Here is a 25,418-nt window from a genome sequence, read left to right on the forward strand (position 1 = left end):
CATGCAGTTATACCATGCTCCTGCACATGTTACAGCAGTTGGTGGTCCCCGGGGGCATGCAGTTATACCATGCTCCTGCACATGTTACAGCAGTTGGCGGTCCCCGGGGGCATGCAGTTATACCATGCTCCTGCACATGTTACAGCAGTTGGTGGTCCCCGGGGGCATGCCGTTATACCATGCTCCTGCACATGTTACAGCAGTTGGTGGTCCCCGGGGGCATGCCGTTATACCATGCTCCTGCACATGTTACAGCAGTTGGTGGTCCCCGGGGGCATGCCGTTATACCATGCTCCTGCACATGTTACAGCAGTTGGTGGTCCCCGGGGGCATGCAGTTATACCATGCTCCTGCACATGTTACAGCAGTTGGCGGCCCCCGGGGGCATGCAGTTATACCATGCTCCTGCACATGTTACAGCAGTTGGTGGTCCCCGGGGGCATGCCGTTATACCATGCTCCTGCACATGTTACAGCAGTTGGTGGTCCCCGGGGGCATGCAGTTATACCATGCTCCTGCACATGTTACAGCAGTTGGCGGCCCCCGGGGGCATGCAGTTATACCATGCTCCTGCACATGTTACAGCAGTTGGCGGTCCTCGGGGGCATGCAGTTATACCATGCTCCTGCACATGTTACAGCAGTTGGTGGTCCCCGGGGGCATGCCGTTATACCATGCTCCTGCACATGTTACAGCAGTTGGCGGTCCCCGGGGGCATGCAGTTATACCATGCTCCTGCACATGTTACAGCAGTTGGCGGTCCCCGGGGGCATGCCGTTATACCATGCTCCTGCACATGTTACAGCAGTTGGCGGCCCCCGGGGGCATGCCGTTATACCATGCTCCTGCACATGTTACAGCAGTTGGTGGTCCCCGGGGGCATGCAGTTATACCATGCTCCTGCACATGTTACAGCAGTTGGCGGTCCCCGGGGGCATGCAGTTATACCATGCTCCTGCACATGTTACAGCAGTTGGCGGTCCTCGGGGGCATGCAGTTATACCATGCTCCTGCACAAGTTACAGCAGTTGGTGGTCCCCGGGGGCATGCAGTTATACCATGCTCCTGCACAAGTTACAGCAGTTGGTGGTCCCCGGGGGCATGCCGTTATACCATGCTCCTGCACATGTTACAGCAGTTGGTGGTCCCCGGGGGCATGCAGTTATACCATGCTCCTGCACATGTTACAGCAGTTGGTGGTCCCCGGGGGCATGCAGTTATACCATGCTCCTGCACATGTTACAGCAGTTGGTGGTCCCCGGGGGCATGCAGTTATACCATGCTCCTGCACATGTTACAGCAGTTGGTGGTCCCCGGGGGCATGCCGTTATACCATGCTCCTGCACATGTTACAGCAGTTGGCGGTCCCCGGGGGCATGCCGTTATACCATGCTCCTGCACATGTTACAGCAGTTGGCGGTCCCCGGGGGCATGCAGTTATACCATGCTCCTGCACATGTTACAGCAGTTGGCGGTCCCCGGGGGCATGCCGTTATACCATGCTCCTGCACATGTTACAGCAGTTGGTGGTCCCCGGGGGCATGCAGTTATACCATGCTCCTGCACATGTTACAGCAGTTGGCGGCCCCCGGGGGCATGCAGTTATACCATGCTCCTGCACATGTTACAGCAGTTGGCGGCCCCCGGGGGCATGCAGTTATACCATGCTCCTGCACATGTTACAGCAGTTGGCGGCCCCCGGGGGCATGCAGTTATACCATGCTCCTGCACATGTTACAGCAGTTGGCGGTCCCCGGGGGCATGCCGTTATACCATGCTCCTGCACATGTTACAGCAGTTGGCGGTCCCCGGGGGCATGCCGTTATACCATGCTCCTGCACATGTTACAGCAGTTGGCGGTCCCCAGGGGCATGCCGTTATACCATACTCCTGCACATGTTACAGCAGTTGGTGGTCCCCGGGGGCATGCAGTTATACCATGCTCCTGCACATGTTACAGCAGTTGGTGGTCCCCGGGGGCATGCCGTTATACCATGCTCCTGCACATGTTACAGCAGTTGGTGGTCCCCGGGGGCATGCAGTTATACCATGCTCCTGCACATGTTACAGCAGTTGGTGGTCCCCGGGGGCATGCCGTTATACCATGCTCCTGCACATGTTACAGCAGTTGGTGGTCCCCGGGGGCATGCCGTTATACCATGCTCCTGCACATGTTACAGCAGTTGGTGGTCCCCGGGGGCATGCCGTTATACCATACTCCTGCACATGTTACAGAAGTTGGCGGTCCCCGGGGGCATGCAGTTATACCATGCTCCTGCACATGTTACAGCAGTTGGCGGTCCCCGGGGGCATGCCGTTATACCATGCTCCTGCACATGTTACAGCAGTTGGTGGTCCCCGGGGACATGCCGTTATACCATGCTCCTGCACATGTTACAGCAGTTGGTGGTCCCCGGGGGTATGCAGTTATACCATGCTCCTGCACATGTTACAGCAGTTGGTGGTCCCCGGGGGTATGCAGTTATACCATGCTCCTGCACATGTTACAGCAGTTGGTGGTCCCCGGGGGCATGCCGTTATACCATGCTCCTGCACATGTTACAGCAGTTGGTGGTCCCCGGGGGTATGCAGTTATACCATGCTCCTGCACATGTTACAGCAGTTGGCGGTCCCCGGGGGCATGCCGTTATACCATGCTCCTGCACATGTTACAGCAGTTGGCGGTCCCCGGGGGCATGCTGTTATACCATGCTCCTGCACATGTTACAGCAGTTGGCGGTCCCCGGGGGCATGCAGTTATACCATGCTCCTGCACATGTTACAGCAGTTGGCGGTCCCCGGGGGCATGCCGTTATACCATGCTCCTGCACATGTTACAGCAGTTGGCGGTCCCCGGGGGCATGCTGTTATACCATGCTCCTGCACATGTTACAGCAGTTGGCGGTCCCCGGGGGCATGCTGTTATACCATGCTCCTGCACATGTTACAGCAGTTGGCGGTCCCCGGGGGCATGCCGTTATACCATGCTCCTGCACATGTTACAGCAGTTGGCGGTCCCCGGGGGCATGCAGTTATACCATGCTCCTGCACATGTTACAGCAGTTGGCGGTCCCCGGGGGCATGCAGTTATACCATGCTCCTGCACATGTTACAGCAGTTGGCGGTCCCCGGGGGCATGCAGTTATACCATGCTCCTGCACATGTTACAGCAGTTGGCGGTCCCCGGGGGCATGCAGTTGGCATGCTCGGGCAAACAATTCACTAGCTGTTAGACAAGAGATCTCTATACGTACATGACATGTAATGGGTAAAACCTCAGGGCAGCTGCAAAACGCGTCCATTAATGTTCTGCAGGTAAATGGTGTGGCAGTAGACGGCTATCGTGTACATGATGAGTTGTGTCGGTGTGCGCTGCCTCACCTCTGTCCCTACACACCAAGGCTGGAACCAGCATGGAAGCAGGGGTACAGGGATCAGGCTGAGGAATACATGGAGGTCTGAAGTGGAAAGCGGATAGTGGGGGTGACCGTGTGCAGCAGAGGTGGACGTGCTACCTGCTGTGGCTCAGGATCTGCTCGTCGTCACTGCTGAGCCTCAGCTGTAGGGTAATAATGAGGCCGATAATTTCCTCTCTGGAGAGGACGCTCGGTCACTGACAATGCGGAGATCTCCTCATCGCACATCGACTGCAGATCACGGGGATCCCCACGTTCCTGAATATTTTTCACAATCACAATAATCTGAACTACCAACCCCAACAAAAAATAACATCATGCTGGAAAAAAAGTGAGGGATTTTTTTAATGTGTATCCATGAATCTATGGATGATTGTCAATCCTGGCTCTCTCCAAGCCTCTGACACCGATGAACGTTCCTCCAGATCTATCCATCCCTCCCTGATGTCATAGTAAACAGGGATTCACAACCGGAAAAAAAGACGTCCTGGACATACAGGCACATCTCAGTAAATTAGAATATCATCAAAAAGTGAACTTAAAAGCCGTAATCATCAACATTAACAGAAATAAACACCTGAAATAGATCACTGCGTGTAATGACTCTATATAATAGATCCCTCTGTGTGTAATGACTCTATATAATAGATCCCTCTGTGTGTAATGACTCTATATAATAGATCCCTCTGTGTGTAATGACTCTATATAATAGATCCCTCTGTGTGTAATGACTCTATATAATAGATCCCTCTGTGTGTAATGGCTCTATATAATAGATCCCTCTGTGTGTAATGGCTCTATATAATAGATCCCTCTGTGTGTAATGACTCTATATAATAGATCCCTCTGTGTGTAATGACTCTATATAATAGATCCCTCTGTGTGTAATGACTCTATATAATAGATCCCTCTGTGTGTAATGACTCTATATAATAGATCCCTCTGCGTGTAATGACTCTATATAATAGATCGCTCTGTGTGTAATGATTCTATATAATAGATCCCTCTGTGTGTAATGACTATATAATAGATCCCTCTGCGTGTAATGACTCTATAGAATAGATCCCTCTGTGTGTAATGACTCTATATAATAGATCCCTCTGTGTGTAATGACTCTATATAATAGATCCCTCTGTGTGTAATGGCTCTATATAATAGATCGCTCTGTGTGTAATGATTCTATATAATAGATCCCTCTGCGTGTAATGACTCTATATAATAGACCCCTCTGTGTGTAATGACTCTATATAATAGATCCCTCTGTGTGTAATGACTCTATATAATAGATCCCTCTGTGTGTAATGGCTCTATATAATAGATCACTCTGTGTGTAATGACTCTATATAATAGATCCCTCTGTGTGTAATGACTCTATATAATAGACCCCTCTGTGTGTAATGACTCTATATAATAGATCCCTCTGTGTGTAATGACTCTATATAATAGATCGCTCTGTGTGTAATGACTCTATATAATAGATCCCTCTGTGTGTAATGACTCTATATAATAGATCCCTCTGTGTGTAATGACTCTATATAATAGATCCCTCTGTGTGTAATGACTCTATATAATAGACCCCTCTGTGTGTAATGACTCTATATAATAGATCCCTCTGTGTGTAATGACTCTATATAATAGATCGCTCTGTGTGTAATGACTCTATATAATAGATCCCTCTGTGTGTAATGACTCTATATAATAGATCCCTCTGTGTGTAATGACTCTATATAATATAGGAGTGTCACTTTTTGGATTGAAGAACTGAAATAAATTAACTTTTTGATGATATTCTAATTTAGTGAGATGCACCTGTATCTAGATAGAGATGATGAGACAGGGAATGGAAGGAGGATGTCCCAGGTTAGTTATATCTAGATGGGGTGGGGGGGTTAGAATAGGCAACAGGAGGAGGCTATCCCAGATATATCTAGATAGAGCAGGTGGTACAGGGAGGGGGAGAAGGATGTCCCCAGAATTATCTAGAGAGGATAGTACAGGAAATGGGAGGAGGATGTCCAGGGACTCTTCTAGATGGAGAGGATAGTTCAGGGAATGGGAGGAGGATGTCCTGGGTTATATCTAGATGGGGGGTGTGAGGCAGTGAGGGGAATTATATGCGAGGGACGGTGTGTACCCCATGATGCGCATAGAGGCATATTGAACCTGCTGGAGTGCATTGCAATCACAGACATAGCTGTGGTTGTAGTGCAGAATAAAAGTAAGTTTGGACTTGGTCAAGCTATTTGACCAAGGCAGATTTTGTAAAACCCGGCATGGGCTTTTATTCTTGGAGTGGACTACAGGATGGCAGTGGTGCGGTCCACTCCCTCCAGCCCGGGTTTTGCATGTGGCTCATGTCCACAGTTTTCATTTAAAAACCTGCAGCAAAGGTTTGGGTGAGTCAGTGGTTTGTTTGCAAGCTGCAGAGCAGGAGGCTCTATGCACGGCAAGCTTGTGTGAAGGCACCATACAGGCCTGTGAAGGCTAAACAACTGACGCATCTCAGAGCAAGACTGGGTGGTCGTCACCCACGGCAACCAATTTATACGGACTGTTTGGAGCACCCGTGGTCGTCGATTATGCCACCCCTTACCCAGAGGCCATTCCGCTACGCTACACCTCAGCTAAACTTATTGCACAGGAGTTGTTTGCCATGTTCTGTCACCTTGGGCTGCCTAAAGAGATCCTTACAGATCGGGAGACTCCTTTTATGTCCAAGGTGACGAAGGAACTGTGCAAGCTGCTGAAAATAAAATAGTTGCGTACATCGGTCTACCACCCACACACCAACGGTTTAGTCAAACAGTTCAATAAAGCCCTCAAGTCAATGTAAAAAAGGTGGTTTCCAAGGATGGGAGGGATTGGGACATGTTACTGCCCTATTTGCTGTTCGCTGTCTGCGAGGTACCACAGACTTCCCACGGGTGTTCTCACCCTTTGAGCTATTGTACGGCAGACATCCTAGGAGGTTGATGGACGTAGCCAAAGAGATGTGGGATCAGAAGCCGACTCCGCATAAGAGTGTAATTGAGCATTTGGCAAATATGCAGGATCGAATAGCGGCGGTCATGCCTATAGTAAAAGAGTAGCTAATGCATGCCCGGGCAGCGCAGAGACGCACATATAATTAAAGGGCCACAGTCAGGTCCTTTAAAGAAGGAGATCGGGTATTGGTATTAGTGCCCACTGCAGAGAGTAAGCTCTTGGCCAAATGGCAAGGGCCATATGAAGTCCGGCAGAAAGTTGGGGAGGTGAATTTCAGAGTGTACCAACCCGGAAAGAGAAAATCGGAACAACTGTATCATGTGAACCTGCTACAAGCCTGGAAAGACCAGGAATGTTTAATTGCGGATGCGACTCTGGTCGTACCGTCTGGGAACCCTCTGTCACCGACCAGGGACGAGGCCGGAGGAGAGGTAAAGATAAGTGATGACCTCACTAAGCAGCAGTGGCAGGAGGCTCGGAGATTAGTGCAGCGGAATACGGACGTATTCTCCGAACTACCCGTCGGCACCTCTGTCATCCAACATGACATTGTCACCGAGCCTCGGGTGAGGGTACGAAAGAAACCGTACCGTGTACCAGAAGCCCGGAGGCAAGCCATTGCGGTGGAAGTAAAACAAATGCTCTAGCTTAGGAGTAATCGAGGAATCCCGGAGTGAGGGGGCTAGCCCCATTGTGCTGATTCCGAAACCAGACGGATCGTTACAATTCTGTAGGACTTCCGAAAATTTAATGAGGTGTCAAAATTTGACCTTTATCCAATGCCCCGGGTGGACAAGCTGATCGAGAGACTGGGGCAGGCCCAGTATTTCACCACACTCGATCTGACCAAGGGTTACTGGCAGGTTACTCTGACAGAATCGGTGAAGAAGACAGCCTTTATAACACCGGAGGGCTTCTATCACTACGTCATCTTGCCTTTTGGGTTACATGGGGCCCCGGCTACATTTCAGAGGCTGATGGACATAGTTTTGGAGCCCCATCAGAAGTACGCATCCACATATTTGGATGATATTATCATCTTTAGTACTGATTAGCAGACCCACTTGTCCAAGGTAGAAGCAATAGTGGATTCGCTCAGAGTAGCGGGCCTGACAGCGAACCAAAAAAAATGTGCGATAGGTCTCGAGGAAGCCCGGTACTTAGGGTACGTGGTGGGCCGTGGGGTTATCAAACCCCAAATAAACAAGATCGAGGTCATTCAAAATTGGCCCAAACTTGTGACTACTAAACAAGTGAGAGCGTTCCTCGGCATCGTCCGGTACTACCGATGGTTTATACCTAACTTTGCTGGGAGAATGGCGTCCCTGACGATCTGTTAAAGGGTAAGAAGTCGGGTATGGTTCGGTGGAACCCTCAAGCGGAGGAAGCGTTCCAGTCCATGAAGTCGGCGTTGTGTGGACAGCCGGTCCTCACCAGCCCCAACTTCAAGAAAGGCTTCATCGTGCAAACGGATGCCTCAGAGGTAGGCCTAGGAATGGTACTGTCGCAAGAGGTGAACGGAGAGACCTACTTGAGCAGGAAACTTACCCCGGCAGAAAAAAATTATAGCGTAGTGGAGAAGGAGTTCTTGGCTATTAATCCCTTTCTGACATATGACCTAATAGTACGTCATGGTGACCTGGGCCGATTGGACCAATGACGTATTATTAGGTCATATGGCGATCGCGCCCGCACACAAGCGGTGTGGGGCGATCGCCGCCGGGTGTCAGCTGATTGTCACAGCTGACACCCGGTACTATGTGCAGGGAGCAGGGGAGAGTGATCGGGATACTCACCTCGTCTTCCGGCCTCCAGCGCTGTCTGCCGCGGCTTCCCGGATGTTGCCATGACGACCCGATGTCCTCATGACAACATCCGGGTCACCAGACAGCAGGAAGATTCTTTGGTAATGCGCAGTGCAGGACCAAACTATCTTCGCCCTGTGCAGCACTGACAGCCTTTATAGCACAGGGATGGTAAAAAAGTGAAAGTCCCAGAGTGGGACACAGAATAAAAGTCCAAAAAGTGTTAAAAAATGAAAAAAAAAAAATTGTAAAAATATTAAAAAAAAAAAAAATTAAAGAAATAATCCACCAAAAATAAAAATATAATGTACCCATCAATAAATATTATTATGAAAAAAAACAATAAAAGTACACATATTTGGTATCGCCGCGTCTGAAATGACCTGACCTATAAAACTGTCCCACTAATTAACCCCTTTAGTGAACACGGTAAAAAAAAAAGAAGCAAAAAACAATGCTTTATCATCATACCGCCAAACAAAAAATAAAATAACACGCGATGAAACATAGAAAAACTATATAAATGTGGTACCGCTGTAAACGTACTGACCCGAAGAATAACGCTGCCTTATCAATTTTACCACACGCGGATCAGCATAAAAAAACCCCATAAAGAGCACCCGCGATACATGGTGCATACCCGAGTACCTGATGCAAACTCAAGTAGCGAGAACTTGCGCTCAAGACTAATGACAACTTATTCAATATGATGACCTAATGTTATCAAATTCTGTGTCATACCTCTGGGTTCAAAATGTTCACTATACCCCTTGATAAAATCCTTGAGGGGTGTAGTTTCCAAAATGGTGTCACTTGTGGGGGGTTTCCACTATTTAGGCACATCTGCTCTCCAAACGCGACATGGCATCCGCTCTCGATTCCAGCCAATTTTGTGCTCAAAAAGTCACACAGTGCTCCTTCCCTTCGGGACTCTGCCGTGCTCCCAAACACTGTATTTTCCCCACATATGGGGTATTGGCGTACTCAGGAGAAATTGCACAAAAGTTTTTGGGGTCCATTTTCTCCTCTTACCCTTGTGAAAATAAAAAAAAATGGGGCTAAAACATCATTTTTGTGGAAAAAGTTAGATTTTTTATTTTCACAGCTCCATGTTATAAACTTCTGTAAAGCACTTGGGGGTTCAAGGTGCTCACCACACATCTAGATAAGTTCCATGAGGGGTCTAGTTTCCAAAATGGTGTCACTTGTGGGGGGTTTCCACTATTTAGGCACATCTGCTCTCCAAACGCAACATGGCATCCGCTCTCGATTCCAGCCAATTTTGTGTTCAAAAACTCACACAGTGCTCCTTCCCTTCGGGACTCTGCCGTGCTCCCAAACACTGTATTTTCCCCACATATGGGGTATTGGCGTACTCAGGAGAAATTGCACAACAGTTTTTGGGGTCCATTTTCTCCTCTTACCCTTGTGAAAATAAAAAAATTGGGGCTAAAACATTTTTGTGGAAAAAGTTTGATTTTTTTATTTTCACCGCTCCATGTTATAAACTTCAGCAAAGCACTTGGGGGTTCAATGTGCTCACCACACATCTAGATAAGTTCCCTGAGGGGTGTAGTTTCCAAAATGGTGTCACTTGTGGGGGGTTTCCACTGTTTAGGCACATCAGGGCACTCCTGCTAAGTATTCAAGTAAATTTTACATTCAAAAGTCAAATGGTGCTCCTTCCCTTCCGAACCCTGCCGTGCGCCCAAACAGTGGTTTTCCCCCACATATGGGGTATCGGCGTACTCAGGAAAGATTGCACAACAAATTGCATGGTGCAATTTCTCCTGTTACCCTTATGAAAATGCAAAATTGGGGGCTGAAAAACATTTCTGTGGGAAAAATGTGAAAATTTTATTTTTACGGCTCAATGTTCTAAACTCCTGTAAAGCACCTGCGGGTTCAGGGTGCTCACCACACATCTAGATAAGTTCCCTAAGGGGTCTAGTTTCCAAAATGGGGTCACTTGTAGGGGGTTTCCACTGTTTAGGCACATCAGGGGCTCTCCAAACGCTACATGGCGTCCGCTAATTATTCAAGGAAATTTTACATTCAAAAAGTCAAATGCCGCTCCTTCTCTTCCGAGCCCTGCCGTGCGCCCAAACAGTGGTTTTCCCCCACATATGGGGTATCTACGCGCTCAGGGGAAATTGCACAACCAATTTTGGGGTCCATTGTTTCCTGTTACCCCTGCGAAAATAAAAAAAATTGGGTCTAAAATAACATTTTTGTGAAAAAAGTTAAATGTTCATTTTTTTCTTCCACATTCCAAAAATTCCTGTGAAGCACCTGAAGGGTTAATAAAGTTCTTGAATGTGGTTTTGAGCACCTCGAGGGGTGCAGTTTTTAGAATGGTGTCACTTTTGGATATTTTCTGTCATAAAGGCCCCTCAAAGTGACTTCAAATGTGATGTGGTCTCTAAAAAAATGGTTTTGAAAATTTTGTTGGAAAAATGAGAAATCGCTGGTCATCTTTTAACCCTTATAGCTCCCTAACAAAAAAAAATTTTGGTTCCAAAATTGTGCTGATGTAAAGTAGACATGTGGGAAATGTTATTTATTAACTATTTTGTGTGACATATCTCTCTGATTTAAGGGCATGAAAATTCAAAGTTTGAAAATTGCAAAATTTTCAAAATTTTCGCCAAATTTCCGTTTTTTTCACAAATAAACGCAAGTGATATCGAAGAATATTTACCACAATCATGAAGTACAATATGTCACGAAAAAACAATCTCAGAATCAGCGGGATCCGCTGAAACGTTCCAGAGTAATTACCTCATAAAGTGACAGTGGTCAGAATTGTAAAAATTGGCCCGGTCATTAACGTGCAAACCACCCTCGGGGGTAAAGGGGTTAGGTGGGCCTTGGAGTCCATACACTATTATTTGCTCGGGTGACAGTTTCGTTTGGTAATGGACCATTCGCCCCTCGTCTGGATGAGAAATGCAAAGTAGAGGAATGCTCGGTTCACTAAATGGTTACTGTCCCTACAAAACTTTAGTTTTTCGGTGGAACATTGGGCTGGGAAGTCGCAGGGAAATGCGGATGCCCTGACACGGGCACCCTGTATGGTGACAAGTGTTCAACCCCACAAGTTTGAACAGAAGGGGGAATTATATGTGAGGGGCGGTGTGTACCCAAAAATACGCATAGAAGCATATTGAACCCGCTGGAGTGCATTGCAGTCATGGAGACAGCTGTGGTTGCAGTGCAGAATAAAAGTAAGTTTGGACTTGGTCAAGCTATTTGACCAAGGCAGATTTAGTAAAATCTGGCATGGGCTTTTATTCTTGGAGTGGACTACAGGATGGCAGTGGTGCGGTCCACTCCCTCCAGCCCGGGTCTTGCATGTGGCTCATGTCCACAGTTTTCATTTAAAAACCTGCAGCAACGCTTTCGGTGAGTCAGTGGTTTGTTTGCTAGCTGCAGAGCAGGAGGCTCTGTGCACGGCAAGCTTGGGTGAAGGCACCACACAGGCCTGTGAAGGCTAAACAACTGACGCATCTCAGAGCAAGACGGCGCGGATGACTCCCACGGCAACCAATTTATATGGACTGTTTGGAGCACCCGGCTGTGATACACCATTTACATTTAAGTTGTGAGTTTTTGCAAATAAAGACATTCAAGTTGAACTTTCCTTGAGTCACTGCCTCATTACCGCACAGTATGAACACCGCCGCACTACAGGGGTTAGTACAGGGAATGGGTGGAGGATGTCCCGGGTTATATCTAGATGGGGGGGTTAGTAAAGGGAATGGGTGGAGGATGTCCCGGGTTATATCTAGATGGGGGGATTAGTATAGAGAATGGGTGGAGGATGTCCCGGGTTATATCTAGATGGGGGGGTTAGTAAAGGGAATGGGTGGAGGATGTCCCGGGTTATATCTAGATGGGGGGGTTAGTATAGAGAATGGGTGGAGGATGTCCCGGGTTATATCTAGATGGGGGGGTTAGTACAGGGAATGGGTGGAGGATGTCCCGGGTTATATCTAGATGGGGGGGTTAGTATAGAGAATGGGTGGAGGATGTCCCGGGTTATATCTAGATGGGGGGGTTAGTACAGGGAATGGGTGGAGGATGTCCCGGGTTATATCTAGATGGGGGGGTTAGTATAGAGAATGGGTGGAGGATGTCCCGGGTTATATCTAGATGGGGGGGTTAGTAAAGGGAATGGGTGGAGGATGTCCCGGGTTATATCTAGATGGGGGGGTTAGTATAGAGAATGGGTGGAGGATGTCCCGGGTTATATCTAGATGGGGGGTTAGTAAAGGGAATGGGTGGAGGATGTCCCGGGTTATATCTAGATGGGGGGGTTAGTATAGAGAATGGGTGGAGGATGTCCCGGGTTATATCTAGATGGGGGGGTTAGTACAGGGAATGGGTGGAGGATGTCCCGGGTTATATCTAGATGGGGGGGTTAGTATAGAGAATGGGTGGAGGATGTCCCGGGTTATATCTAGATGGGGGGGTTAGTATAGAGAATGGGTGGAGGATGTCCCGGGTTATATCTAGATGGGGGGGTTAGTACAGAGAATGGGTGGAGGATGTCCCGGGTTATATCTAGATGGGGGGGTTAGTACAGGGAATGGGTGGAGGATGTCCCGGGTTATATCTAGATGGGGGGGTTAGTAAAGGGAATGGGTGGAGGATGTCCCGGGTTATATCTAGATGGGGGGGTTAGTATAGAGAATGGGTGGAGGATGTCCCGGGTTATATCTAGATGGGGGGGTTAGTAAAGGGAATGGGTGGAGGATGTCCCGGGTTATATCTAGATGGGGGGGTTAGTATAGAGAATGGGTGGAGGATGTCCCGGGTTATATCTAGATGGGGGGGGTTAGTACAGGGAATGGGTGGAGGATGTCCCGGGTTATATCTAGATGGGGGGGTTAGTATAGAGAATGGGTGGAGGATGTCCCGGGTTATATCTAGATGGGGGGGTTAGTAAAGGGAATGGGTGGAGGATGTCCCAGGTTATATCTAGATGGGGGGGTTAGTATAGAGAATGGGTGGAGGATGTCCCGGGTTATATCTAGATGGGGGGGTTAGTACAGGGAATGGGTGGAGGATGTCCCGGGTTATATCTAGATGGGGGGGTTAGTAAAGGGAATGGGTGGAGGATGTCCCGGGTTATATCTAGATGGGGGGTTAGTAAAGGGAATGGGTGGAGGATGTCCCGGGTTATATCTAGATGGGGGGGTTAGTACAGGGAATGGGTGGAGGATGTCCCGGGTTATATCTAGATGGGGGGTTAGTACAGGGAATGGGTGGAGGATGTTCCGGGTTATATATAGATGGGGGGGTTAGTACAGAGAATGGGTGGAGGATGTCCCGGGTTATATCTAGATGGGGGGGTTAGTAAAGGGAATGGGTGGAGGATGTCCCGGGTTATATCTAGATGGGGGGGTTAGTACAAGGAATGGGTGGAGGATGTCCCGGGTTATATCTAGATGGGGGGGTTAGTACAGGGAATGGGTGGAGGATGTCCCGGGTTATATCTAGATGGGGGGGTTAGTACAGAGAATGGGTGGAGGATGTTCCGGGTTATATCTAGATGGGGGGGTTAGTACAGAGAATGGGTGGAGGATGTCCCGGGTTATATCTAGATGGGGGGGTTAGTAAAGGGAATGGGTGGAGGATGTCCCGGGTTATATCTAGATGGGGGGTTAGTACAAGGAATGGGTGGAGGTTGTCCCGGGTTATATCTAGATGGGGGGGTTAGTACAAGGAATGGGTGGAGGATGTCCCGGGTTATATCTAGATGGGGGGGTTAGTACAGGGAATGGGTGGAGGATGTCCCGGGTTATATCTAGATGGGGAGGGTTAGTACAGAGAATGGGTGGAGGATGTCCCGGGTTATATGTAGATGGGGGGTTAGTACAGGGAATGGGTGGAGGATGTTCCGGGTTATATCTAGATGGGGGGGTTAGTACAGGGAATGGGTGGAGGATGTCCCGGGTTATATCTAGATGGAGGGGTTAGCAAAGGGAATGGGTGGATGATGTCCCGGGTTATATCTAGATGGGGGGTTAGTACAGGGAATGGGTGGAGGATGTTCCGGGTTATATCTAGATGGGGGGATTAGTACAGGAAATGGGTGGAGGATGTCCCGGGTTATATCTAGATGGGGAGGTTAGTACAAGGAATGGGTGGAGGATGTCCCGGGTTATATCTACATGGAGGGGTTATTAAAGCGAATGGGTGGAGGATATCCCGGGTTATATCTAGATGGGGGGATTAGTACAGGGAATGGGTGGAGGATGTCCCGGGATATATTTAGATGGGGGGCTTAGTACAGGGAATGGGTGGAGGATGTTCTGGGTTATATCTAGATGGGGGGGTTAGTACAAGGAATGGGTGGAGGATGTTCCGGGTTATTTCTAGATGGGGGGATTAGTACAGGAAATGGGTGGAGGATATCCCGGGTTATATATAGATGGGGGAGTTAGTACAGAGAATGGGTGGAGGATGTCCCGGGTTATATCTAGATGGGGGGGTTAGTAAAGGGAATGGGTGGAGGATGTTCCGGGTTATATCTAGATGGGGGGTTAGTACAGAGAATGGGTGGAGGATGTCCCGGGTTATATCTAGATGGGGGGGTTAGTACAGGGAATGGGTGGAGGATGTTCCGGGTTATATCTAGATGGGGGGGTTAGTACAGGAAATGGGTGGAGGATGTCCCGGGTTATATCTAGATGGAGGGGTTAGCAAAGGGAATGGGTGGATGATGTCCCGGGTTATATCTAGATGGGGGGTTAGTACAGGGAATGGGTGGAGGATGTCCCGGGTTATATCTAGAAGGGGGGATTAGTAAAGGGAATGGGTGGAGGATGTCCCGGGTTATATCTAGATGGGGGGGTTAGTAAAGGGAATGTGTGGAGGATATCCCGGGTTATATCTAGATGGGGGGGTTAGTACAGAGAATGGGTGGAGGATGTCCCGGGTTATATCTAGATGGGGGGGTTAGTACAGAGAATGGGTGGAGGATGTCCCGGGTTATATCTAGATGGGGGGGTTAGTACAGGGAATGGGTGGAGGATATCCCGGGTTATATCTAGATGGGGGGGTTAGTACAGAGAATAGGTGGAGGATGTTCCGGGTTATATCTAGATGGGGGGGTTAGTACAGAGAATGGGTGGAGGATATCCCGGGTTATATCTAGATGGGGGGTTAGTACAGGGAATGGGTGGAGGATGTCCCGGGTTATATCTAGATGGGGGGGTTAGTACAGGGAATGGGTGGAGGATGTCCCGGGTTATATCTAGATGGGGGGGTTAGTACAGGGAATGGGTGGAGGATGTCCCGGGTTATATCTAGATGGGGAGTTAGTACAGGGAATTGGTGGAGGATGTCCCGGGTTATATCTAGATGGGGGGGTTAGTACAGGGAATGGGTGGAGGATGTCCCGGGTTATATCTAGATGGGGGGGTTAGTAAAGGGAATGGGTGGAGGATATCCCGGGTTATATCTAGATGGGGGGGTTAGTACAGGGAATAGGTGGAGGATGTCCCGGGTTATATCTAGATGGGGGGGGTTAGTACAGGGAATGGGTGGAGGATATCCCGGGTTATATCTAGATGGGGGGATTAGTAAAGGGAATGGGCGGAGGATGTCCCGGGTTATATCTAGATGGAGGGGTTAGTACAGGGAATGGGTGGAGGATGTCCCGGGTTATATCTAGATGGGGGGGTTAGTACAGGGAATGGGCGGAGGATATTTAGGGAGTCCTCTAGATGGAGAGGATCATTCAGGGAATTGGAGGAGGATGTGCCGAGACACATCTTGACAGAGGGCAGAGTATAGGGAATGAAAGAAGGATGTCCTGGGGATCATTTAGCGAATGGATGAAGGATGTCCAAGGACACATCTTGATGGAGGGAATTGTACAGGGAATGGGTGGAGGATGTCCCGGGTTATATCTAGATGGGGGGGTTAGTACAGGGAATGGGTGGAGGATGTCCCGGGTTATATCTAGATGGGGGGTTAGTATAGAGAATGGGTGGAGGATGTCCCGGGTTATATCTAGATTGGGAGGTTAGTACAGGGATTGGGTGGAGGATGTCCCGGGTTATATCTAGATGGGGGGGTTAGTGCAGAGAATCGGTGGAGGATGTCCCGGGTTATATCTAGATGGGGGGGTTAGTACAGGGAATGGGTGGAGGATGTTCCGGGTTATATCTAGATGGGGGGGGTTAGTACAGGGAATGGGTGGAGGATGTCCCGGGTTATATCTAGATGGGGGGTTAGTACAGAGAATCGGTGGAGGATGTCCCGGGTTATATCTAGATGGAAGGGTTAGTATAGAGAATGGGTGGAGGATGTCCCGGGTTATATCTAGATGGGGGGGTTAGTGCAGAGAGTCGGTGGAGGATGTCCCGGGTTATATCTAGATGGGGGGGTTAGTAAAGGGAATGGGTGGAGGATGTCCCGGGTTATATCTAGATGGGGGGGTTAGTAAAGGGAATGAGTGGAGGATGTCCCGGGTTATATCTACATGGGGGGGTTAGTACAGAGAATGGGTGGAGGATGTTCCGGGTTATATCTAGATGGGTGGGTTAGTAAAGGGAATGAGTGGAGGATATCCCGGGTTATATCTACATTGGGGGGTTAGTACAGAGAATGGGTGGAGGATGTCCCGGGTTATATCTAGATGGGGGGGTTAGTACAGGGAATGGGTGGAGGATGTCCCAGGTTATATCTAGATGGGGGGGGTTAGTACAGGGAATGGGTGGAGGATGTCCCAGGTTATATCTAGATGGGGGGGTTAGTACAGGGAATGGGTGGAGGATGTCCCGGGTTACATCTAGATGGGGGGGATTAGTAAAGGGAATGGGCGGAGGATGTCTCGGGTTATATCTAGATGGGGGGGATTAGTAAAGGGAATGGGCGGAGGATGTTTAGGGAGTCCTCTAGATGGAGAGGATCATTCAGGGAATTGGAGGAGGATGTGCCGAGACACATCTTGACAGAGGGCAGAGTATAGGGAATGAAAGAAGGATGTCCTGGGGATCATTTAGAGAATGGATGAAGGATGTCCCAGGACACATCTTGATGGAGGGAATTGTACAGGGAATGGGTGGAATATGGCTCTAGACATATGTAAGTAGAGTGGATCGTACAGGGAATGGAAGGAGGATGTCCTGGGACATATCTGGATAGAGCGGATCATACAGGGAATGATGTTCTCTACGTGTTTTATTTGGGTTTCCTAGGTTCTCGTCACCAGCTGGAGATTGAGCAAAAACTGTTGAGAACATTGTGTGTAGAAACAGATCTGCGCGCTCTGAGCCAGGAATGGCGATAGGTGGGCAATCACCCAAGCGAAGCTTACGACCAGTGTTTTGAAGTGAACAGTGTGAGAAGAGTCCAAATTGTTGTTTATGACTGACTCTCTTGAGTTCTCCGCTTTCTGGCGGGTAGTATATTAACCATTAATATGACCATGTGTAATTGGCGATTAGGATGAACAGATGGATCACTCACCACCATCTTGTTAATGCTGACCCAGCAATCGTCAGGAAATTCCTGCAGCATTGGAACCAGGAACTGTAGGCAGCCGTCCCAATGACATAGCAGCAGCATCATCCCAATGAGATTGAAGATCCGCACCACGGCACTGGCCAGGTCATAGGTCATGTGGAAAATCTAACCAAGGATGGAAAAAGATCGAATTCAGAAGGCAATGATGACAATTCGTAACCAATCAGGTTGCTACCATCAGCCACAAATAGCTCCATAACCTGATAACATGGTGGGCACAGTCCTATACTAGCACATACTATATGTACATGGGATAATTCCTCACCTCTTCCCATTGATGGATATAACGGATAAGTCTGGAAAGTCGTAGGAGTCGTAGAAGGCTCAGAATTTTGGTAAATCTGACTATCCGGAGAGCTCGGGCCGTCTTGTAAACTTCAGTGTCTACGTTTGTCTCCAGGTCCACAATAAGAAAGATGTAGTCCACGGGAATAGAAGAAATGAAGTCCACGAGAAACCAGCTCTTTAAATACTTCATTTTAATAGTGTGTGGTTCCAGAATAATCTCTGTGTTGTCCTCGACTACAATCCCAGTGCGGAAATTCAGGATCAAGTCGGCCAAGAAGAAAGTGTCCGAGAGGACATTGAACACGATCCACGGAGGGGTATTCTGATCTTTGAAAAAGGTGATTCCCACTGGGAGAATAATCAAGTTTGCAACCATAAGAAGGAGCATGATTAGATCCCAGTAAAACCTGGAGGAAGGGGAGAAGGTGAAGTAAAGTGGACGACAGCGGAGGAGTCGGAAATATGAATCAACAGGCCACATAGAAGGTGGGATGAGGGGGAGCACAACAGAAAATATAGAGAAGAGTCCAAATGTCACAGAGATATAGGTTGACACAACACAACCACAAACAAAGGAGCCAGAAGAAGAGAAGACCATGTCGCGATTAGTCCAGATTTATGACACAAGCATTGAACAGATATTGAAGACAAGGAGACGAACAGGAGACAGAGAAAGTTACACAAGACATGGGAGAGAAGAATACAAGACATGTTAGTACATAAGTTGAAGAAGCAGCACCTAAGGCCTCATACACATTAAAGTACACTAAACCCATCGATTTCAGAAGGACTGTCCAGCCATTCAATATGTGTGTAGGCCTCTCAACAGATGATGTTGGGGGATATAAGGGTCGGGCAGTTTTAATTCAGTCACCCAGTCCCTTCTGGTTGAATGATGTGCATTACCAAAAAGCTCTATCTTGGTCTCATCTGTCCCTAAGACGCCTGCTGGCCCTCTAAAAATAGTGGAGGCCGAGAGGTGGTGAGTTCCCCTCACCACCTGTCCAGTCCCTTCTGGTTGAATGATGTGCATTACCAAAAAGCTCTATCTTGGTCTCATCTGTCCCCAAGACGCCTGCTGGCCCTCTAAAAATTGTGGAGGCCGAGAGGTGGTGAGTTCCCTTTCAATGGACGTCTTCAAACAGAGGCTGGACAGACATCTGTCTGAGATGATTTAGTGAATCCTGCTTTGAGCAAGGGGTTGGACCAGATGACCCAGGAGGTCCCCTCCAACTCTACCATTCTATGATTCTATGATAAACTGCTGACAGAGACGTGTGGCAGTGGCTTTTTCCTTTCCCACATGAAAATAGATGAATGCTCAGATGAACTAAGTGTTTATGTGTATGGGGAAGTCTGGAGAGATAACGATCTGCTGAACACCTTTACCCACCACTAATGATCAGCTTCAACAGAGGCAGTGACTCACTGTGCCGATGTTTCACCAATGGGCTCCTGTTTTGGAGCTGTATTTCCATTTTGTCTTTAGTGAAGCATTACTGTCTCTGATCTATTACATGCAGTAAATATCGCTTCAAAATGTGACATTTACCTATTAATAAACACTGACAAATAGTGAAGAGCGAGCACTACAATGCTCGGGTGCTCGTTACTCAGGTCGAGTAAATCGTAGTACTCAGGCACTCGACCTGAGTAACGAGCCCAATGTAAGTCAATGAGGAAACTCAAGGATTTTTCTGACGCCCCTCCCGGTGGTCTGGAGTGGGCCTAAAAATTGGTGAAATTGGTGGAAACAGTGCTGAAAGGACTTGGGAACAGCAAGACCCCTGGAAGCATCTCTGAATCCCAGGTCACTGCTGTCAACAATGTGGTCAGAGTATTATGCCACTTTTACGGACTGACAATAAAACATACAAAAACGAAGATAAAATAGATTTTCCTGGAAAAAATGTTAAGAAACATTCTTTCCAGGGTAATGACTTGTATATAAGGCAAAATAACAAAAAACAAAAATGCTCCTCCACACCTTGGGCTATGTTCACACATAGTGTTTTTGATGCGTTTTTGCACTTTTGCATTGCTTTTGACGGTGAAAAATGCATTCACCAGTAAATGTCATTTTAACATTTTACTACCTTATCTGACCATGTTGTTTGTGAGACATGATCAGACACATCCTGTTTCATTTATGAACGAGGGACTCTGAAAGTCACAAAGCCTATTTTTACAGGGCCATCAGGCGGCCCTTACTATTGTTAAAGGGCCAACTGTCGGCCCTCACTATTGTTAGAGTGCTATCAGCCGGGTATGCTTTTCATAGCTGCATATTGCTACTGCAATATAACGTATCCATCTGAGGTGGTCAAATTTTCTTTTTTGTATATATTCTGTAATGTTTGAAATTTGGATGTTCAGCAGGCATCCCTCACAATTTATGGATGTACAGCAGGCGGCCCTCACAATTTATAGAGTGCCACAAGGCGGTCTCCACTATTTTTAGAGGGCCAGCAGGCGTCTTGGGGACAGATGAGACCAAGATAGAGCTTTTTGGTAATGCACATCATTCAACTGTTTACTGTAAATGGAATGAGGCCTACAAATAAAAGAACACAGTACTTCTAGTCAAATATGGTGGATGTTCAAAGATATTTAGGGGTTGTTTTGTTGACTCTGGCACAGGGTGCCTTGACTGTGTGCAAGGCATCATGAAATATGAAGATTCCCAAACGATTTTGGGTCGCAATGTAGTGCCTACGCTTTGCATCCTAGGTCATGGGTCTTCCAGCAGGACTATGACCCCAAATATACTTCAAGAAGAACCCAGAAATGGATGGAAACAAAGCACTGGAGAGTTCTGAAGTGGTAATTCCAGCTCCAGTAGCGTCAAGTCTTCCACCACTACCTCTTACATACCAAAGCTACAGAGAAACTGCAAATGGACACATTAAATCAGTAAATTTTGTTAACTTTTATTAATTTCTATCAAATTTGAAAAATTTCGCCCAACTTCGATGAATTTCTGTCAGCTATGATAAATTTCTGTCACCCTTGATTAATTTCTGAGTACAGATCACTGTTAAAAAATGATGAATTGGTCAACAAGTGCATAGTAAAAATCAATCATGTTATGCACTGTGGAAGATATGTATATGACCAGAATATGAACATTCATTTCCAGCTGATGATACTGTCACGATTCTGTTGTCAGGTATTCCGGGGCCAGGGGCTCCTACCCTGTCCCTAATGCTAGGGGCACCCTAGCTGGCCCTGATCCCCGGATTACTTCTGAAGGTGAAGAGGCCGGGACCACGTACCTTGTCTGAGCTGGTCAATCCACCCTCAGTCTGTTCCCTCACCCCACCCTTACCCCCAGGGAAGAGGGAAGTAGTAGTGTATGGGAGTACATAAACCAGACTAACAAGGTAATACAAACAGGGCTAAAGGGAAATACCAATCATACAAATATATGCATGCAAACAACAGAGGTTAACACCAGGAAGTGGAGGATGGGGAACAAACCAAAATAGAAGAATAGGATTAACACGCAACCTAAACCACACAACAGTCTAAGTTGAAATCCACCAAACGCCTTCTCAAATAACCACTCTCCACCACACTCCTAGAACCATGCAGCATAAGCTAGCTCTGGCAATGATAGCCTGGCAAAGCCCAGTATATAGAGGAGCGGAGAGTGGCTAACACTAGACAGCTGAAAGCATAAATGTAGGTAAGCTACCAAGAGCTCACAACTGAGCAGATTAAACCCTGCACTGCTAAAAGAAACTTGCACCGTTTAATATGAAGGCGAAAGGATTCTAATGAGTGCAGGAGTGGGAGGAATCAGATGCTGTGGTCTTCTGGCTCCTCTTTGTCGCAGTAAACCCGTGACATATACCTAGCACCTGTCCCTATTCTAAAAGCAGCTAACAGCAGTATCAATAGGGAATAGAATAGATTTTTTCCAGCAGCATGAGGCAATAATCACTGTGCAATCTGGATCTGTGTAATACGCTATCCATACTGCAATAGCTCACCCGTACACGAATTTCAAATAAGAGAGGTAATATTGTACAATAAAAAATAGATTTTAACTGGCTCCGAAGAGGTTTTTTTGGTACGTGGCAGCGCCAAACTATGTAGGAATGGAAGCAACCCTGCCTGCGTAGACGCATTTCTGAGTGTAGATTGTATTAAACATCAATCTGTCAATGATTTTTGGAATAAAGCAATTAAGTTATTAGACAGTGTAAGAGATGTATGCAACCAGAATGAACACTCATTTACACCTGATAATAGCTGCATTTAGAATAGGGACAGGTGCCAGGTAACAGAGGTATCAATAGGGAACAGATTTTTTTTGTTTGTTTGCTTGCAGCAGCAAGAGCATAAGGCAATAATCTCTGGATGCATGTAATACGCTATGCATGGTGCGATAGCTCACCCATACACAAATTTCAGATAAGAGTTAATATTGTAGAATATAGAATCAATTTGAATTGGCCTTCCCATTATTTAGCAGTGGGTCTCCTATACTGTTATTGTGTATGAAGTAAGTGCAAGGGCTGCCAAAAATTAGTATGCATTCCAATACCAATTTGAAGAGACGTAGTGGAAGGCCTCAGTAAAAAAATTATTTTCCATTATTAAGGAGTGCGTCAACTAGACTGTTATTGCGTATGCAGCAAGTTCAAGGGTTGCCAAAAATTAGGACGCACTTCAATACCAATTTGAAGAGACATAGTGTAAAAAAAAATTGTTACCATTGTTAAGAAGTGGGTCTCCTATACTGGTAATGCCCATACACTAAGTGCTCCTATACTGTTATTGCCTACGCAGTGAATGCAAGGGCTGCCCAAAAATTGGAAGCACTCCAATACCCCTTTGAAGAGACATAGAGGATGTCCTCATTAAAAAAAAATGTTACCATTGTTAAGGAGTGGGTCTCCTATACTGGTAATGCCCATGCACTAAGTGCATGGACTGAAAAACATTTACCCCTGGGGGGGTATACATATATATTATATAGAATGTTACAGGTAGGCTTCTAAAAATGGTTCTTATAGGCATCATAAACACCCTTAAAAAAAATTAATTGGGGGCGTTGCATACGTTGTATCACCTTGGTGATATGGTGGTGGAGGATGAGGAGAAGGATAAGGAGGAAGACGACATAAAATAGACAAAATCCAATATACCCATGTCTGGGTGTGAAGGGGTGCATGGGAATAGATCCTCCAAAAAAACCCCACTAAATTTAAGTTTATGTTCCACTACTATCATCTGGTAGTGTTGCAATAAGAGTCAGCCTGTCAGCATTTTCAGTTGACAGACGGATGCGCCTATCAGTTTTAATACCCCTGGCGGCACTAAAAACCCGCTCTGACAAAATTCTAGCAGCAGGACAGGCCAGGACCTCCAAGGTGTAGAGAGATAGTTCATCCCACGTGTCCAGTTTGGATACCCAATAGTTGTACGGCACAGAGGAATCACGGAGAACGCTGGAACGATCAGCAAGAGCAAGATACTCCTTCAGCATCTTCCAAAACGTTTCCCTCCTTGTCAGAGTATCCCGCGCATCAGGGCCTGGGCATTGGGAGGGTCTGAGAAAACTGTCCCAAACCTTTGACTGTCTTCTCCTGCCTCTGCTGAATCTGGTTTGTGTCTCCCTTGCCTGTACTCCTTGGTTGTCCAAGGAACTGTGACCTCTGCCACCAGCGTTGTCAGCTGGGAATTTTTTTTAATAATTCTTCAACAAGGGCCTTCGAGTACTGCAACATTTTATTAGACATGTCCACCACGGGAAGGAGAAATAGAAAGTTCTTCTTGTAGCATGGGTCTAGAAGTGTCACCAACCAGTAATTACTGTTGCCCAAAATGTGTACAACGCAAGAGTCACGGGAAAGGCAGCAAAACATAAACTCAGCAGTCTGGCACACATGGCTAACAGCCAAGACTTCCCTGTCCCCACCAAGAGGACAACTGTCAATATTCTCCTCCTCATCATCTTCCCTCTCTTCGGGCCATCAACGCTGAACATCGGTATGAATATGGTGTGGGTAGTACCGTCTGTAGAGCAGGAAACCAGCTTCCTTTCCTCCTCCTGCTCCTCCTCCTCATTATCACCCAATTCGCGTTGAGATGAGATGAGGCTGGGCTGTGTGGAATCACCCTGAATGGTTCCTTGCTCCATTTCATTGTGCTCCGCCCAGTGTCAGACTGGGGTGTTTGGGGCCCACAGGAGGAATTGATCCTCGGGGCCCACCCTACAGCGATATGCAAATACCTGTTATCCGTTACCCCCGTTATAGTGGAGAGTCTGCTGTAAATCACAGGCGGCTCCTGCACATCTACTGTGCGCCACCATATCTGGGATCTACAATTACGGTAGTTTGCATTGAAGGGGTTCTTTGGTTAAAAAAGTTATCACCGATCCAAGGGCTCCACAGGATCGCTGATCACTTATTGATCGTTTGGGTCCGAACATTGGAAACCGCACCGATCGGAAGAATGGGGAAGTTTTATCCGTCAGGACACTTATCCCCATTTTAAAATGCAGCGGCAGGTGGGGCGTCAGACCGCAGCTCCATTCATTCTCTTTGGGGTTTCCAGAAAAAAGCAAGAACAACCACTGAGGGAATGAATGGATCAGTGGTCAAGTCGCACATGAGCTCCAGTCTAATGGGGATAAAAGCTCCACATTCTACCAATCGGTGCGGGTCCCAGCAGTCAGACCCCACTAATCAATAATTTATCACTTATCCTGTGGAGAGGTGATTACTTGTTTTCATCGGAGAACCCATGTAAGTGCATCTTGTTCCAAGTATTTAATCACTAATGGAAATAAAGAATCTTCTCCTAATTAATATCAGAGAGAACAAATGACCGCCATACACAACACAATCCACTGTACAAAAACAAATAGTACCACATACAAGGGAGAAATACTGCCACACCATGACTGGACTACATATTACCACCACATAGTGACCGAATAATACTACATACAAGGGAGAAATACCACCACACCATGACCAGACAACATATTACCACCACATAGTGACCGAATAATGCCACATACAAGGGAGAAATACCACCACGCAATGACCAGACCAGATATTAACAGCATATAGCGTCCAAATAATTCCCCATCATTTCTCTCCCCCACCTCCATAATTGCTCTCCCCATCATTGCTCTCCCCTCACCTCCTCCATCTTTGCTTCTTCCCATCGCAATCATTGCTCTCCCCCACCTTCTCCAACATTGTCATATCTCCCCCACATTCTCCATCATTGTCATATCTCCCCCCACCACCTCCATCATTGCCATATCTCCCCTCACCTGCTACGTCATCATTGCCATATCTCCCCTCACCTGCTCCATCATCATTGCCATATCATCCCCACCTGCTACATCATCATT

General features: G+C 47.4%; 1 protein-coding gene across 2 annotated transcripts in view; it reads right to left on the bottom strand.

The window, feature by feature from the left end:
• HCN3 (hyperpolarization activated cyclic nucleotide gated potassium channel 3) overlaps positions 1–25,418 on the bottom strand; it is a 155,042-nt gene that overhangs the window by 22,095 nt on the left and 107,529 nt on the right. For both annotated transcript variants that reach the window (XM_073637286.1, XM_073637285.1), the window contains 2 exons: positions 18,015–18,444; positions 17,693–17,854 (listed from right to left, as the gene is read on the bottom strand). In XM_073637286.1, the coding sequence (XP_073493387.1) occupies positions 17,693–17,854; positions 18,015–18,444 (592 nt within the window). The remainder of the gene's footprint in view (positions 1–17,692; positions 17,855–18,014; positions 18,445–25,418) is intronic.

The sequence above is a fragment of the Phyllobates terribilis genome, unplaced genomic scaffold (genome assembly GCF_046119375.1).
Source record: "Phyllobates terribilis strain yellow unplaced genomic scaffold, ASM4611937v1 Scaffold_6__1_contigs__length_29720123, whole genome shotgun sequence".
Taxonomy (NCBI): Eukaryota; Metazoa; Chordata; class Amphibia; order Anura; family Dendrobatidae; genus Phyllobates; species Phyllobates terribilis.